This window comes from Uranotaenia lowii, chromosome 3 (assembly GCF_029784155.1).
Source record: "Uranotaenia lowii strain MFRU-FL chromosome 3, ASM2978415v1, whole genome shotgun sequence".
NCBI lineage: Eukaryota > Metazoa > Arthropoda > Insecta > Diptera > Culicidae > Uranotaenia > Uranotaenia lowii.
This window is the reverse complement of record NC_073693.1, coordinates 287,144,530-287,163,506: the sequence shown is the minus strand read 5'-3', so window position 1 is coordinate 287,163,506 and position 18,977 is coordinate 287,144,530. Positions and strand designations below refer to the sequence as shown.

The 18,977-nt window shown below is 36.5% G+C and overlaps 1 protein-coding gene across 1 annotated transcript in view; it reads right to left on the bottom strand.

Annotated features, from left to right (window-relative positions):
• Positions 1-1,500: 1,500 nt before the first annotated feature.
• LOC129754751 (phosphatidylinositol 4-kinase type 2-alpha-like) overlaps positions 1,501-18,977 on the bottom strand; it is a 29,965-nt gene continuing 12,488 nt past the window's right edge. The window contains exons 2-5 of the mRNA XM_055750966.1: positions 12,477-12,595; positions 5,935-6,065; positions 4,778-5,617; positions 1,501-2,069 (exon numbers count right to left, since the gene is read on the bottom strand). Of these exons, the coding sequence (XP_055606941.1) occupies positions 1,985-2,069; positions 4,778-5,617; positions 5,935-6,065; positions 12,477-12,595 (1,175 nt within the window). The 3' untranslated portion in view covers positions 1,501-1,984. The remainder of the gene's footprint in view (positions 2,070-4,777; positions 5,618-5,934; positions 6,066-12,476; positions 12,596-18,977) is intronic.

The following is an 18,977-nucleotide window of genomic DNA, read 5'->3' as shown; positions in this document are numbered from 1 at the left end:
TGCTGAACAAAACATGTTGTTTGTATCATCGTGTGAAGAGCTATTCACGGTTTAATGCTTAATAAAAATCACAGTTTAGGATATTTTTTATTTAATTTATCAAATTTGTCTTAATAAATGCCTACTTTAAAATCAAAATACTTGCAAAAAAACTTGGATGGTTTAAGGAAGTCGTCAGAAGGCCATATGCCAAATTTGAGCGGAATCGGAAAACAGGAAGGGGTTGCACTGAATCTCAAGTGTGAAAGGGATTCTGAGACATAGTGTTCTAAAGAAGCATAAAAAACTGGTTTTTCATCATACATTTTTGTCTTTACCAATCGATTGCTTTATTATGTCGATTTTATTAAAATTTCAATTAAGACTAACATTTCACCTGAAGACTGCAACTCGATTGGACTTAAAATAAAAAAGTTATGGCTGTTCAAAGATTGTATTTTGGTTACAAATTGTCCTGTAAAACGCAATGAGTAAAATGTACTCATTGTGTGTTAAACGACAATTTGCCACAAAAATACAATCTTGGAACAGTCATAACTTTTTTGTTTTAAGTCCAATCGAGTTGCAGTCTTCAGGTGAAATGTTAGTCTTAGTTGAAATTTTAATAAAATCGACATAATAAAGCAATCGATTGGTAAAGACAAAAATGTATGATGAAAAACCAGTTTTTTATGCTTTTTTAGAACACTATGTCTCAGAATCCCTTTCACACTTGAGATTCAGTGCAACCCCTTCCTGTTGTCCGATTCCGCTAAAATTTGGCATATGGCCTTTTGATGACTTCCTTAAACCATCCAAGTTTTTTTTTGCAAGTATTTTGATTTTAAAGTAGGTATTTATTATGACAATTTGATAAATTAAATAAAAAATATCCTAAATTGTGATTTTTATTAAGCATTAAACCGTGCATAGCTCTTCACACGATGATACAAACAACATGTTTTGTTCAGCAAAGTTTAAGTGCATAAAAATCCGCATCTTTTGATGGCATTGGTATCAAAAATATTTTACGCTTGGTACACATTTTGGTCAGTTGAATTCAAAATTTTTGGACCAAAAAAATTTTTTTCTTGGAAATAGCCTGCTTGTTTTACATTTTGATACAAATTTGGTTCTTTTTTTATTTTTTACATGTTGTATTTAACTCGGACAAAATTAAAAAAATATAAAATATATAAATTTCATGAAATTTTTTGGACCCAGAATTTATTTGAAATTAAATCTTTTGAAAGTGGACTTTTTTCAAAGATCGCGCTTGCGGAACCTCCGAACATAATTTTTTTTCAGTCGGCTCCTTACAAAAGTTTGTTCTGCACATCCTAATCTACCATTTGGCGGGTGAGCCCCCAGATTCCCAGAAGTTATGCAATTTTGGGACACCCTACTGTAGATACATATATACTTTGACCCTTGTTGTTGCACAAATTTGTAATAATTATGAAATAAGACTAGTTATGTTTGATTTTTTTTTCTCATCAAGATTCTCTACTTATTAGATAGTTTTTATTTTATGGTCGAATATAAACAAAACAAAAGGTTTGAATTGGAAGAATGGTTCCGATATTTACAAATAAACGCATCACAATCAGAAAGAAAACGAAAGATCATAACTTTTGAAGAGAGAATTCTATATCAATAGGTTGTTCTTCTATACACGTTCAATATCTATTTTTCACGATCCTTTTTTTTATTATTTTTTTTATTGATAATACATGTAAACTGTTCGTTTTTCTTCTGTTTTCATCGTGCACTAAACTGTTTTAAAAAAAGAAAGTTATGTTCCCAGAACGTTTCATCATCTTACCCGGTTCAATTATTAGGTGCATTACACTGTTTCATTAATGAATAGTTAGGTAATTGTTTCGGAGTTTTAGTTTTTTTCGTCTTAGTCCCATGTCCGATGTCGCATTCTCCAAATGTGTGTCGGTCAGCTTACAAGGATCGTCAACAGTCGCAATCAAAGGACAACGAGTGTCAACCCATTCTAACACCATGAAAAGAATGGACTTTTATTTTGGAAGCGCTGTTGGAATGAGAAAAATCGTGCCGACCCAGGGTTCACTTTTGATCTGTGGAAGATTTGAGAAAAGTTTGATAGTTCAATAATCTTTTTGTTACCATTTCAATCTAAACCAAAAAAAAATTTTTTTTTTAAATTATACATGATTTATCTCCATAAAAATAACTCCAGGATTAAATGATTCAAATATTACGATAGTTAATGAAAGATTTTTATAAAAGCTTAAATCTGTTAATTTTGTTAGGTATGTTGCCACTATATTCTTGTAACTCAATTGAACCTTTGAAAGCTCAAACCTGCGAATTTTGTTTTGTTTCAATCTGCTACATTCTCAACATTGTAACTTAACTAGATGAGTTAGTACCACTAAAACTAAACTAATTGCCTAATCTCCATAAAACATTCATAAAACACTTATAAGTGTAAAAATGCCCTTCATCAAAATCTTCAATCAAGTGGATACAGTTCCGGTAAGAAAATCTCACAAACATATACCTTAAAAACTGGGTGCAAGTGCAAGACTGTACGACATTCGTGTGAAAAAAAAAATGCAGATTTCTAGATGCTTTTTAAGCTTCTATCTTCAGCTTTAAACTGCCTTGACCATAGAGAATATTGTCTAAAGTGGTTCGAATGTTAATTTTATCCTTGTATTTAGATGGCTATAAGCAGGGCTGGGTCATTCGGCCGAAAGTCGTTAGGCAAAAGGCCAGTTGACCGAATTTCGTCCAGCCGATCGACGATAGCTACGAATGGGTTTTCAGACGGAATAAGGAATGTATTCGAAAAAAAAAATGCAACACTTTGTTTTTTGAATAATTTTTGAATGCATGAACGGAAATTAATTGAATTTTCAGTTAAGCTACTTAGTAATGTTATTTCACATGTACAAAATTTGGCGACGTTCTGTCAAGTGGTTTTTGAGATAGCGTTCAATACAGAAGCCAATTGAACAATCTTTTTGAAAGAAGTTGGTTTTATATACTTCAGATTGTTCATCATTCCTTATAAATTTTCAGATAACCATCTATTTGTTTCAAAAAGTGTTTAATGATTGAATCTATACCATTTATAAAACTACCTTTATCATTTCAATCATTTTTCTGAATCTGATCCATTATTTAATTAAGGACGTGTAAAATTTATGTAATTTAACGCTATTTATTGCGTTCGAGAGTTTCCGGAATTTTTCAGCATTGTTCGGCATTCTGGGATTCCCAATTTTTTTTTGATTTCCGGGAATTCCTGATCGGGAAAGCCCGGGATTGGAAACTCTATTTTTAAGCGTTATCTGAAAATTTCGAATGAGACAGTAATAAAAAAAAATGGTCTGGTTGGTGTATCTGAATAAAAAATAGGCCCGATTACATTTCTACAAAAAAAGCTGCCCATCGGTGAAATAAACAAAAATGGGATGAATCATTCAATAGGATGAAAAAATTCCTGAAAAAAAATAAACAAAACACGGTGGTCAAATCGTGCGCAAAATATTTGGACCACTAGAGAGGATATATTTTGAAAATGTTTGTTATGGACAGCCAGGTTTCCAGCTAGAAAATTCTCGTTGGAAAATCTCGCTTAGATGTTCCGGAGAAAAACAACGAAAAAACATTGAAAAACTTGGTGTCTAGCACTTAAAGTGACTGGCGATCTGTGGAAGCGGCAAATCAGATCACGAATGACACAATGAATGGATATATATAGAAAGAAGACTACGATCGTTTTCCATGCAAAGGACTTCCGGTTTGGTCTGGAATCGTGCCATTACGCGAAAATCGTGGTGCAGTGCTAAAAAGTCAAATAGTTGTTTTGGTGCCGAAAAGGGGCAATCTGCTAAATTTTCTGGGATGAAATTAAAGATGGCCCACTTGGCGCCCAAAATTTAAAGTAAATGAACTTCTTAATTAGACGCTATCTCAAAAACCACTTGACATAACGTCACGAAATTTACACATGTACCTAAACATGACATTACTAGGAAGCTTCACTTTCGAATACCCTCCTTAGTCTACTATGCCGAGTGAATCATGAGGCCAAAGGTTATCCAACCGAAAAGTGTTCGCCCAAGTTGGATCGTTAGCCGTGTGGCCGAATGATCACTGGGTCGAATGGTTTCTAGGCCAAATTTACATTAGGCCGAATGGACACGAGGCCAAAAAGTTGAGCAAGCCAAGTAAGCCACCAGGCTGAATGAGTCATCTGGCTGAATGTCATCCTGCCGGAGACTGTTCGGCCGAATGGAAGGTAGATTTGATTGTGCCCAACTGAATAAACGATCGAAGAAAAACAGGTAAAATCCTATCCAAAATAATTAATATCAAATAATTCAATAAAAGTAAAATTGGCAAAGTTACTGCTAACTTTGTGAAGAAACCTCAAATTTCTCTTTTTTACGAGAAAAGCTTTATCTCTCTTCGCAGTTCATATATGATGCTCAAATATTGCTGAATAAAAGATGACAAGTTGAATCAGTGTGAAAATTTCATGAAATTATATGAGAAAAAATAATAATTGAAGTAGATGTGGCAGAGTGTCAAAGTTAGAAGAATGTGCGCTTCAATATCTGATTTTTTTTAGAAAAGCTACCATAGTATTGTGTTGAATATTTATTTGCACAATTAGAATAAGCCAATAGAAAATCAATGTCAAAGATTAATAAATTTTTCAAACTTTATGTTGTACTATTCATTCAATCGTCTGCGAATAGGGAGATAATGAAGACCTATAATTTCAAGATTAATGTTTGTTACTACTCACCGTTCAACAATCACGGCCGGCATCTGAACCAACTGAACAGGGCTCTTGCCATCCTTGAGGGCCTGGGTCAGGTTCAGGATCTGACCGCGCATCACAGACATTTGCCGCTCGAACAGGCCCCGATCGAAACCCTTATCCTGGCGGAACAGCTCGAACAGCTCGTTGCACAGTTCCTCGACGAAGTTTAGATCAGACAGCAGCGGCAGTATAAGATCCTTGATGTCCTGACTGAATGGAATCTTTGCCTGAGGCAACCAAGCCCAGTGATAGGGATAAGCACGCCACGAGTCCGGATGTTTAAAGGGGAAAGCCAATCCGTTGTCGATGGCGGCTATCCTTATCTCCGGCAGCTGGACCAGGTTCCAGTCGGTATTCTCGTGCATCTCTAACCGGCTGCTGCTCCGGGGAATTCCGTTCGGTGTGTTCCCATTGCTGGTCGGAATTATCGTTGGTTGATCGTACTTGATCAGCCAGTTGTCGTTGCCACGGTCCGTATTTCGGATGATGTAATCCAGCACGACTAGACGTTCAAACTGCAGCTGGAACTTTTGCGCCAGCCTGGTCGGAAGTGGCTCTTGCTCGAAACGTCGCAACCAATAGTCGGCATCTTTAAAGCCATCCACGAACAGCTGGAAGGATCCGGTTTTGGGAGGTAAACTCATGCGGTTGAACCGAGCGGCCGGTATCCGTTCCTTGATAGTTCGCTTGATGCGGGCCTTCTGCCGATCGATTCGGGGATAGTTGAAGGTTTCCGAAACCAGCCGAACGACCCGCGTTTTTGGTACGATGTTTAGGTTAAGCTTCTGATCCACCAAACTGGCTCCAGCCTCGGAAAGGTATCTAAAATAAATAAAATTTATTTATTTTGTTTTAAAATATGATTAACAACTAGATTTTATTAACATGAACTGACATTATCCTGATTTATTCTTTATCCTATGTGGCTAGTTGCAAGCGCTAGAAATTGCATAGATCTCTCAAAATCATTGAACCGCATCAGCTGGCTCCGCAAAACAAAAAGGAATTTATTACTTTGATTATATAGCGGTTTACGAAAACTGCAAATTGGCAACATTCCTATCTTCAAGTTTCCTAATACGGTTAACTTCTAAAGTCAGTGTAGTTACTATGTAGAATGGAAACCTCAGGAAACTTACCCTTGATTAGGAATGAGACACGCTCGTCCAAAGCAGCAGGGACAGCACAGCTTGTGCATCCATTTCGTCCATTTGGGGTTCAGTCTCCCGTACGGTTCCTCGTCCTTTGGCTTGAATACCGCTACGACTTTCTGTTGACGAAAAGAGTCCGTTTCGAAAAAAATATGACGAAGTCAGTTAGAATGATTAATTGAAACATGAGTAAATTCCAATCTGATATTCCAGTGACTAGTTCATTACTCGAGATGAAATCTTTTCTGTTAATTGTGTGATCAAACAGGATTAATATTATTGAATTGTACCTATGGACCGAGTCGATTTGGGGTAATTTTTGAATTTCTCAAACCCTGGGGTTTTAAAGCTTTGTTTGTTAAAATGAATTTGAATCCATGAAATCCATGATTTTTTGCAGAATTTTCAAGTAACGTTTACATGAGTAAATTTGGACTTTTATGCTTGTATGGGAAAATTGAAAATTTTGTACTGAAAAATCAACATCATTTTTTTTTTCATCTGTGGAAACGAGCCTGCTTATGGTTTTTGTGCCAATTTATAAATTCTCTAAAGGAAATTTTCCGCTAAACAACTTTGTTGAAGACTTAAGCTTTATGAAAAAAAAAAACTAAAATTAATTTGTAATACTGGCTAATCAATGTGGATAAGAAAGTCAAGCTTCGTTTCGATGGCCAACGAAAAGACATCGTTAGTTTCAAGCGGTGTTTATAGGAATATTTATTTATTACTGCTTTTTTAATTTAAAAAACTTAAAGAAGTGTGCATAAAAAACAAGCGCATGATTAATGTCCAGTTGTGGCAGCCTGTACACAATTCTTCATCATCAAACGAGCCAAAGGTCTTAAATAAGATGTCTTTTAGAGTTTTCTAATGTCTCATGTCTCACTTCACGTTCCATGTTCCATTTTCCAGATCTCATGTCTCAGGTTCCATCTTTTAATGCTTAGAGCTAATCTCACTCCTAACTTCGAAAAATTTTAAATGAATTCCATTAAAAAAATATATATTTCTTCTCAGATACCGTCTTTATTCGCACTAACCTCTTAATCTTTGTTAGGTGGAAATTTAGATTTTGAGGAGTTTTGCTTTATAATCTTTAAAAAAACCGAAACTTTTCGAGAGTGAAAGTATTTCTCATGCAACATAGAAACTTTAAAGCTTGTTTTCTCAAAAATAGTTATACCCATTTAAGTTTCAGGTCATTGTTTGGTGTATCTTCAAAGAGGGTTAAAAAAATTGTATGTATATGAAATGATTATACAGGATAACCAGAGAGTTTTCATTTTCAAATTCCCGATTTTCCCGATTGAGATTTTATAATTTCGAATACACGAATAATAATGTATCGGGCTTTCCTTTATATATTAGAAGATGTATGTATGTATTAGAAGATTGAAACGCAAAGCACACATTTCTCGGAGCAAAAAATGGGGATTGTGATACTTTGAAAATTTCAGGTTTAAGTTTCCATTGAAAATTAGTTTATTTTTCCTGCCCTTATATTGAATAAGATCATTGCGCTCTGTTATTTGAAATTCGCAATAACAAAACCAACATATTTGACTTTTTATCACTCTACCACCGTTTTTGCGTAATGGCATGATTCCAGGTGCAACTTAAACAGAGGATAAACTTCGTGGGACCTATTGGAGAGCTTTGCAGAGAAAACGGTCGCATTTGGAGGCAGTCTTCTTCGTATGTTTAGCCATTCATCCTATCAATCGTTATGAAAGAATCAGAAATTCGCAGTTTCCGCAGATCATTAGCGTGCTCAAGTACTAGACATAATTTTTTTCAAATTTTCATCCTTGTTTATCTGCGGGAAACACAAGCGAGACTTTTCAACAAAAAGTTTTTGGTTGGAAGCCTGCCAGGTGACCGCTAAAGAGTTCGATTTTGCTGTTATTACTAAATTTTTTGAAATATCTCTCCACAAGCATTCCAAATATTTTGCACACGATTTTACCACCGTATTTTGTTTATTTTACCGGTGGGCAGCTTTCTACCTTGTAGATGAAATTTTGACTCACTATTGGGTCCTGTAGGACTTCTTAAACGATTTACCTTGTGAACTTTGGTCGAATAGTTGATTCCCAGCTGTTTTTGGGGCTCCCACTGGGACTTTTCTGGATTTTTCTCGATCCTGCCCAAAAAAATTTGTGAATGAACTTCAGTATTGGGCGTACGGTATTGGATCTCAAATACCTCTTGACAGATTGTCACCAAATTTTGTGCACGTACACATTACATTACTAGGTAATTTCACTGAAAACTTCATAAATTTCCATCCATGCATTCAAAAGTTATTCACGAAACAAAGAGAACACAATATTTTTCGAATACACTCCTTAGATTACTGATCCATAAATCAGAAATTAATTTTGAATTTGGTTTTAGGATTCGAATTTTAATTTTAGTTCCTAATGCTTAAATTTTAAAAAATTGTCAAAGAAGTAATGATGAATTCCGTAAACTTTACTCAAGACTGCCGAAAATGAATAAATTTACGTAAAAAAATCACTTGCAATCATGGCTGAATTACGTGAATGCATTACTTTTATCACTCTCACTAACTTTTATTAACAATTAATATTTATTTGCTACAAACTCTTTCGATTTTTGTTTGACTCTTTAAAATTATTCCAATAACATTTTAAATATTTTCGTTAAATTTCTGCTTTTTTTTCAAGTTTCGATTCAACATAACATCATTTTTTTTTGGAAAAAGAGCATCGGATGGAGTTTATTCTAGACCAATGTAGAATAATTCCGGTTATTAAATAGATAGATGTAAAGCATATTAAGTTAACTACAAATTCACATCACATCCTTGAAGTTACAATATTATTAAAAAAATATTCTTTTCACTTATTTCTTAATTCGGATATGTAAGTCTACTTTTTCCTGAGATTTGTTAAAAAAGTTTAGTAAGGTTTAGATCCTGCATTTCAAATTCCCTGTAAAATAACCGTGAACTAAGAAATATGTGATGCTCGAGACTTAAACTTAAAATATTCTGGACATGGAAGTAGAACACTTCAGTGCACTTAAATGTATGCGCTCAGCTAAAAATAATTCGATTTTTGGAAAAAAAAATCCCGAATTTTCACGCATTTTTCCACGAAATTTTAATCCAAATGTTTCCCTGCTTCTGGGAAATAAATATGATGGAATGAATGAAATTAAAAATTGAATAATGTATGGAAAAAACTATCCACAATTTTTTCCCGATTTTGATTCTAATTTCCAAGTTTTTTCCCGGTTTTCCCATTTCCTTCGAATACTGTTATTTAACTCATTGAAAAAAAATCTTCTAATCAAACCTGTTAAGTAAGTCGTAAAAAATGTAGGAGAGGTAGGGTTTCATGGCCACCTTAAGGAGGACGCTTGTTTAACCATAAAATACAGCTATATTATGTGAGTAACATCACTGCTTCGTGTTAAGACACTAAAGGAGTCTATTTGGTATCTGGCTGAAACTTGTAAAAGTGCATTATACGTCTTTTGACTGTTGAATTTGCATCATACCGTATAATGAAAAAATCTACCCAGCAAACAATTTTGTAGGTATATTTCTCAACTAACTTTATTATACGTTTCATATACATTATGGAATCTTCGCATACAACTCGAAAAAACAGCATTTACTTACCAAAGTGGAGGCAATATATGAATATACATACACACATACCACCGTTGCCAGCGACAATATTTGCTGCTTCACTCATTGGACATTTTTTCCAAATGAAGCATCTGATTTTTAGCAATCTGATTTCACTGCTTATGGCAGAGAGAGCAACAAGGTTGTTTTCTCACTTGAATCCCGCGTGAGAGAACAAACTTGCAAACATGGCGGAATATTTATAACATCCAATTTATACCGACTTTAAGTATACATTTTTACGATTGTTTACTTATTTAGTAGGAATTGCGATTCGCTTTAACATTGTTAACGATTTGAGCTATCATTTCTAATGTGATTTTATGTTTGCTGGGAAAATAATCAATCATGAATAGTAAATGAAAAAAAAATCGCCTTGACCTGGAATCGAGCTTAAGTCCTCTGAGTTACCTCTCCGACACCTTACCACTTGGCCAACTTGTCAGATGAATTCTGTCAAGCTATAGGTCTATAATTGAGTTGACTTAATCGAGTTGAGTTCGCTGCTAGATTCTATAGCAGAAAATGCTCATCATGCCCCGATCAATGGTGCTCTATTCGCCTCGAGTCAACAAGTTAAAGTAAAAATTTTGAAATTGATTATACTGAAAAATGAAAACTTCTATAAAGATGAATCTTGAGAAACATGTGTACATCATGTAGCAGTGTGTAACATTATAGATCAAAATGATTTATCGATCCTTAGAGCTTATTTTCGATGCTTGAAAATTATAATTTTTTCGATATTTAAGAAATAAGTTGGTTTTTTTAAACTATTTCTGTATAGTGTTGTAGAAGAAGATTGCTTTTTTGTTGAAAAAATAGTAATATAGTTGCTGCGCAACTGTTCCTCACGAAAATTTATTTAAGAAAAGAAAGGGTGATACGGTCAAAATTTGTTCAAGGGAAAACGCGTGTAAATCGGTGAAATCGTTTATTTAAAAAATCAAATTAATTTTTTTTTTCAAGTTTAATTAGTATAAAATTCAGAAAAAATATTCAGTTAGGCTTCCGCTTTTTCAAATCCGAATAGCCGGGCCTTACGCTTAACCCCTGCTATCGGATTTTGTACAGCCACCTTGTCCACCTTCTTCGCCGCAGAAAGCCAGTTTGCCTTGAACTGCTGCTCATCCCTAGCAGTTTTTTGGTCTTGTTAGGTTCCGCTTGACAATAGCCCAGTATTTCTCAAATGGGCGGAGCTCTGGCGTGTTGGGAGGGTTCTTGTCCTTGGGAACCACCTGCACGTTGTTGGCGGCGTACCACTCCATGGCTTTTTTACCGTAATGGCAAGATGCCAAATCCGGGCAAAACAGTGCGGAACAACCGTGGTTCTCCAGGAAAGGCAGCAGACGTTTATTCAAACACTCTTTCACGTAAATTTCTTGATTGACAGTCCCGGAAGCTATGAAAATGCTGCTTTTCAAGCCACAGGTACAGATGGCTTGCCAAACCAGATATTTCTCCGCGAACCTTGACAGTTTCATGTGCTTGAAAATATCTGCTACCTTTCCCCTTCCTTTTGCCGTATAAAACTCTTGTCCCGGAAGCTGCTTGTAGTCGGCTTTGACGTAGGTTTCGTCGTCCATTACCACGCAGTCAAACTTCGTCAGCATCGTCGTGTGCAGCCTCCGGGATTGCGCTTTGGCCGTCGTATTTTGTTTATCATCGCGATTTGGAGTCACTACCTTCTTGTAAGTCGATAGTCCGGCTCGTTTTTTTGGCTCGATACACGGTTGTGGACGATTCACCCAGCTTATTTGCGGCATCTCGGAGAGAGAGGTTAGGGTTTCGCTTGAAACTACCGGTAACTCTCTCCGTCCGCTTCCGGTTTTCGATTTCCCCCCGATCCAGACTTCCTGACTGTCGACAAACGTTCCCCAAACACTTTAATTACATTTGTAACGGTTGATTTGGCAACTTTTAGCGATTTTGCCAGCTTTTCGTGCGAGTAGCTCGGATTTTCGTGATGCGCGAGCAAAATTTCAATACGCTGCTCTTTTTCCTTGGACGGCATTTTGACAACTGAAGAGTGAATTCCAAAACCAAAATAGGAGCAACATTCTACACACACACACCTTCAAAATGAGGGGTGTTCAGGTTTTTTAAATGCAAAATTGAAAGAAATACGTCAAGTTGATATTGACCAAATTTTGACCATATCACCCTTTAAGTACTCACTTCGCCCCGGGTGCTCGTTATGTCCTTATCTCCCCTACATGCGTTTTGTTCTCAAAGTTCAAGATGAACGAAATGTCAACTCGAAAAAAAAACAATCACAAGAATTCATCTTATCAAATGGGGTTTGCAATACAGGGATTGTTCGATGAGAAAAGTTATATGATGTGTGATTATAACCAATGTCAAACTCTCAATTTCTCGGAACAGAGCAGACACCCCAGGACATCGAACCCACTAAATTAAGGTGGTCGTGATGGAATGTTTTGATGAAAAATACTACATATATCGATTGAAAACTACACGTGGAACAAATAAATACTCTATGAGCTACAAAGTTTATCGTTTCGCATAAGTGACACCGAATAAAACTGCACGAAACGGAAGCCAATCAAATACCGATCTGAATGTAGAGAAAACAAACAAGGTAGCTACAACTATCGAACTTCAAAGAGACGGAAAAGTTCTGTTCTCGTTGCGGGAGATGACCACTTAATTTAATGGGCTAGATGTTGAATCACTTTGTGCTTTTGCTGTTCGCTCGTTTGTTTTATTGTGCGGGAAAAACTTTCACCTTTCGACGAAAGGGAAAATTCAGATCCATTGAAAGGAGGACCTTTCCCGGTTTCAGCGAGCGGTTTCATTGCTTACAACTATTTAATTTATTTTTATCTATGCTTGCAATACTCACATTGGCGGGGTTCTTGACAAAGTAGGACCCACTGCTCCCCTGGTAGATCCGTTCCGGGTAAATGCCGGCATCGATGGCAATTTCCGCCGAGTACACTAGGTCGCTGAAGTGCGGGTCATCTGAAAATTGAAATGTCAGAAAAAAACAAACAAAACGCGATAAGAAAATTAGTTCATAGCTAGCGTGGAAACCGCTGAAAATCAACGAAATGAACGACAACAAAAAAAATGAATAAATTCTTCACGGTTTGCAAAGTTTTGCGTTCACTTTCTTTATCATGGCACAGTGCAACGAAGGAAGAAGCCTTGTGGCTGCCATCGTCACCTGCGTCGTCAACGTCAGTTGGTAACTTTCAACAACGACTTCAGCCGCCGGTGATGATAAAGGCATATAAACTTCGCGGTCTGGCCGATAATTTATTGTAAATCGGCGCCTATTGGGGCACTCACTGGGGTTTCGGTTTCTTTCAGCGCCTAATAAATTTTCTTCTTTGAATGATTTTGGTTTACATTGGCAGGGAAATTTTCATTATCAACTAAACTTGGAAGCGGTAGTCCGAAGAAACGAAGTTGAACATTTGACAAAAAACAAAATAAATTTCATAAAAACTTTTGAAATCGATCTCGACTAAATTTTTTTTCCCAAAGTAATTTTAAGCATCAATGGCTTATTCATCCCGAGACTAAAAGTATTTTGATGATTCATGCTTTTAGTGTGATCAGTTGCTATGTGAATAGTTCAAGAAGAACGAAATGTCAACTAAAAAACAACAATCACAAGAATTCATTTTATCAGATGGGTTTTGCAATACAGGGATCGTTCGATGAGAAAAGTTGTATGATGTGTGATTATAACCAATGTCAAACTCTCAATTTCTTGGAAAAGAGCAGACACCCCAGGACATCGAACCCACTAAATTAAGGTGGTCGTGATGGAATGTTTTGATGAAAAATACTACATATATCGGTTGAAAACTACACGTGGTACAAATAACTCAGGATAGATCGACCATTAGTGGACTTGACTCGGTCTTGAAAATACGCTTTTTCGATTACCTGAATTGATTCCCTTTAAAAAAAAGGTGTCCACAAAGCTGTAAAAAATTGCCTATCGGTTATTTTCAAACTTTCAGACCATTTGTGTATCTTTGGTATATTTACTTTATTCCTGTTTAATATCATAAAGTCTGTTTCACATAGAATCTGGTCGCATCTTTTCATTTACTGCAGCGCCCCTAGTTGTCACATAGCGAATCTATTGACAGTGTTTTGATCCGGATGGTTTGTTTACTTAGTGGCAGTGTTCCGAAAATCACACGGAAGAAACGCTCATGATAGGTTTCTAGTTGGAAAAATTCAAAGCCGAATACTGCTGCCTGTAGTTCCCTAGAGAGTCGGCAAAGCGACAATGCGAACTCAATGTAAACAAGATTCAAAAGCGAGAGCGGATTCGCATCAAAGCCTATCTCTCAAGCTCACTACCTGGTGTATCAGAAGTGATTGAGACACTTACTGATACAAGATCCAATTCGAAAATCCACTCACTCACTCACTCAAACTCAATCATCGGTTCATACTGCCTGCGTACTTTCTGGCAAAGCGGCAGAAACATATGTTCATACGTACTGCCTGCGTGTTTGAATGACTATTTTAATCCTCCCCAACAACAGCAACAACAAAGCAAGATGTATCAGGCAGACAGCATTCGATCATCGATCAGTAAACGAGTGAGTGAGTGAGTGATTGAGCAAGAAAAGTTATTGACTGAAAAAAGAAACTGAAAATCAGGTATCTCCTTACTCAGTTGAGAATTCCAACTGGAGAAGAAACGTCTCTCTTTCAAATTTTATTTCTTTGATTCTCGGAGCAGCGCTGTCGACACAAAGTTTGCCCCACTGGGAGATAAACCAACCGACAATTTAGGTTTTGCTTTCGCTGTTGAAAACGTTTCAGTGTCTCTCATGAGTGATTTTCGGAACACTGCTTAGTGGTGAAAATTTTATCAAGATTGAAGCAGTCAGTCAAAAGTTATCGACGATGGAACGCGAAAGGCGAGAGAAAATTCTGCACACTCACGTAGAGAAACCGACGTGGTCAGGGGTAAAGATCGCGAAATTCCTATAATATCCTAAATCGACTGTAAATTCGGTGCTGCAACGTTACCGGAAGACCCTTACGGTGGATCGAGCAAAACAAACCAGGCGTAAAAGTGGAACATATGATCGGAAGCTGCGAGCAAAGGTAATTCGATCAGTTCACAATAATCCTGGAATCTCCTTGCGTGATTTGGCGAAAAAGTTCAAGACGAACCACAGTACAGCTCGACGAATTTGTTTGCGAGAAGGCATACGGTCGTATCATGCAAGCAAACACCCCAACAAGACGCTGAAACAAAACCTGGTTGCCAAAACCAGGGCAAGGAAGTTGTACGAGAAAGTGTTGACCAGGTACAACGGGTGCATTTTGATGGACGACGAAACTTACGTCAAAATGGATTTTGGACAAATACCCGGTAACAAATTTTACCTTGCGAAGCGTAAAGAGAATTTTGCGGGTAGATTCAAGTTTGTTTTCGCAGATAAATTTGCTCGTAAGTTGATGATTTGACAAGGGATCTGTATTTGTGGGAAGAAGACTAAGATTTTCATCACTGGGAACACAATTAATGGAAATGTTTACAAAGAAGAATGCCTCCAGAAGAGGGTTTTGCCATTCATTCGGTCCCACAAAGGTCCGGTGAAGTTCTGACCGGACCTGGCAAGCTGCCACTTGGGATGTCGTTAGTGGTATAAGGAGAACAAGATCGATTTTGTTGAATAAAGTATCAATCCACCAAACTGTCCGCATTTTCGTCCCATCGAGAAATATTGGGAAATAGTTAAGGGCAAACTGAAGAAATGTGGCAGAACCATGAAAAAACCCGCTCAAATGGGAAAGTGGTGAAACAAGATGGCGAATGAGGTTACCAGCAGTACTGTGTAGAAAATGATGGGTGGTATCATAAAAAAGTTCGAAAATGCATTCGAAAAGCTGACGAATGATTTTTATGTATTTTTTTCCTTAAAGTGCAATAAAAACCCTACAAAATGAAATTTTTACTTTTGTTGTACGTTATTTCTTTGCGGAGAAATGATCTATTTTATCCGACCAGATTCTATGTGAAACAGACTTTATCTGTATAATCGTACATTACGCTCACCTCTGCTCAAAAGATTTTGAACAACATCTAAAGGCAAAAATAAACAAAAAAAAAAGAAAAAAAAATAAGAAAAAAAATAAAGATTCTAGTAGCAATTTTTACGGTAAATCGAAGTTTTAGTAAAAAGAGAAGATGACTAGGACGTTGCCGGCACCATTTTTGATGTTGCTAGGAGTGTTGTTTGAGGTATTTCGTGCGATTTTCAGTCATTTATAGCATTTTCAAGCTAAGTAGAAACCATCTTGTAAGGTGACGTCAGATAGCCAAAATCGACTAACTGATAATACCCATATTGTGGGGGTTTAATTCAATTTTTAGTCACTTATAGCATTTTTAAGTTAAGCAGGAGCCACCAACCTTGGATTTCAAGATGGCGTCAGATAGAAAAATTCGACTTCTACTCATTGAGCCCTTTCTCTCAATACCAATGTTATAGAGGTTTACTGCGATTTTCAGTACTTCACAGCATTTTTAAACTAAGCGGAATCCGCCATCTTGAATTTCAAGATTGAGTGGAAAATCGGGTGTCCTCACAAGGTCCTTGCAGCTTGTGTTCATCTATTTAATATTTTAAGTCATATTCACTATTCACACGGTTCTCAATTCTGGTCATCATCATCATCATCTACTGAATTTATTTATCTTTCAATAAAATAAATGAGTATTTTAAGTATTTTAAAAAAAAACTTTAATCCTAACACCATAATTATTTAAACATTCCCTATTAAATCAGGGCTTTAAAGTTCATCTTTCATTTTTACATTATTGTAGTCAACTGAAAACGGCAACAAAAAATTCTGAGTTAGACCTTTCTGACTCATTTTGTATGATTCATTTGAGATTTGTTCTGTTGTTGAGGGAAAGAAAGCGCCACACAGAGCTTTGCCTAGGGCAAACGAAACTGCAAAAATACCGACGTTCGTTGTCGTTCTTGGCATCGATTTGTGGTTTTGGTTTAGTTTTGTTTTAGGTTTTCCACGGTCGCTCGATGCCGTCGCCGTCTTGGGTGAAGCAAATTCAACTAAGACCTACACGGATAGCCACAATGAATGTTCGGGCAAGTGGGAGAAACACGTGCTACAGTTGGGTTGGGGCTTCAGTATTTATGCGCCTATTTACCATTTGATAAATCTTTTTGTCGTTTGCCCTTCAATGCGGTGCACTGCACTAACTAAATAGCAATACGAGAGAAGGAATGCATCTTTCAAATGGTGATTATATTTTCTTTTTATAAGATTCAATTCGTTCAATGATTTTCAATTTGCACGGAAATGTTTGCTAGTATCTTTAGATGGTCGTGGTTTCCATCGTTTAATTACGGTTGACTGATTTCGGTAGCAGTAATTAGGCTCAGCAATTAGCGAACAGTAATCAATCGCAATAACAAGACTTGTGTGCCACTTTTGTGATTATCAATTCCTATATTCAGTCAATGATTGTAAAATTGTGCGATAAGAACAGCGGTATAATCTACATACATATGTATATACCGTTTTCTAACGAATTTCTTTTGCTTCTTGCCCTCACCCCCCCCCCCCTCCTTCTGATATCAAATTCTAGCAATGAATCACCCCTTTAACACTATGAAACGTGAGTTGGCATTACTACTTCCAAATAGTTAGTAAGTGAATGAAAGTATTTGACATATGTATAATTAAAGTTTTCTTAAATGAATTGTTCATCACATTTTGAACACTTTTCAAATATGTAGAATAATTTTTAAATCCCTACTGCAGTGCAGCAATTTTTTATAAACTCACAAACAATTTTTAAGGCGTACGATCAGACGGAATTAAATATGACTTAAAAAAAATTCCATCTAAATAGTAGACAAAATAACACTTTTTTACAATTTTAAATGGTTTTTAAAAGCGTTAAATCTTGTAATTCGCTCGTAGGTACAGTAAATTCATTAAAAAATTTTCAACTGTTTTACATTCAGTTATACATGCAATTTCAAGTGTAATAAATTTTTGCTATAAATTGATCTCACTGATTCTTAGAGGATTTAACATAATTGAGTCATATCTTTCAAAATACGGGGTAGTTATCAACACTTGTTTTTAGGCAAAGCAAAAAACAAATGTTTGCATAATGTGAGAACCTTTCAAGCAAATTGCACCAAATTCGGCATGGGAGGGGATTTGGCTACGAGAAATATTTCTATGAAGGTTTGGTATCCCTCCTTTTTTTCAGACGGGAAATAGGAAGGGGGAAGGGGGCTCTCATACATTTTTTAGCATAACTCGAGAATTAGTCACGCAAATGGAACCAGATATGGCATAGGAGGGTATTTGGACATGAGACATGTTTCAATGATTATTTGAGACCCCTCCCTTCTTCCAGTGAAGAGACTGAAAGGAGGAGGGGGGCTTCCATACAATTTTTATTGCAAAATTCGATAAATATTCGAGTAAATGGAACCAATTTGGCTTTGAAGGATATTTGGATAAGGGAAAAGGTTTTATGATTGTTTGAAACTCCACCCGATTTGCGTTGGGAGGATAGAAGAGGGGAGAGGGCTCATACAAATTTTTGCAATACTCGATAATTGATCAAGCGAGAGGAATCAAATTTGCACGCGATAGAATTTGGGTAAACGAAATGTTCTCAAGATGGTTTGAAGGTCCTCCCACCTTTCATTAGAGAAACATAAAGGGAGAGGGGGCTGCTATACATTTTTTTGGTGAATTGGTGAAATAATCGAACAAATTGAACTTAATTTGGCGTTGGGAGATATTTGGAGACGGAAAAGGCCTTGATCCCAGTAATCAAATACGAAGAGAAGAGGGGGCCACCACAGTTTTTTCTAAAAAGATGGCGAGAGTTAATCAGTTGAAAGGCACCGAATGTGGTATGGGATGGTATTTTGATACGAGGAATGTTTCTATAATTCTTTGGGACCCTCTAACATTTTTGTTTCGTATCTATACGATTAGCCATACCAATGAAACCAGCTTCAATAGGGAAGGGTTTTTAGGTTGAAAAAATGTTTCTATGCTTATTCGGGAACCCTCCAGTGGGGGTTGAATAGGGAAGAGGGAGGCTCTCATACATTTTTGCATAACTCGATAACATTTTAATCAAATGTTTGACCCCATTTGTCATAGGAAAGTATATTGAAATAAGAGTATAAGACTCTCCCTTTCTTTTCAGTGGGGAGCTTGAAAAGAGAGAGGGGTGCACCCATATATTTTTAATAACTCGAGAACGATTGAGCGAATTTTGCATAAAAGAGATTGGGTACGATTAAAGTTTCTTAATTATTGAACAGAGGGACTGTGATTATTTTATTTTTATGAC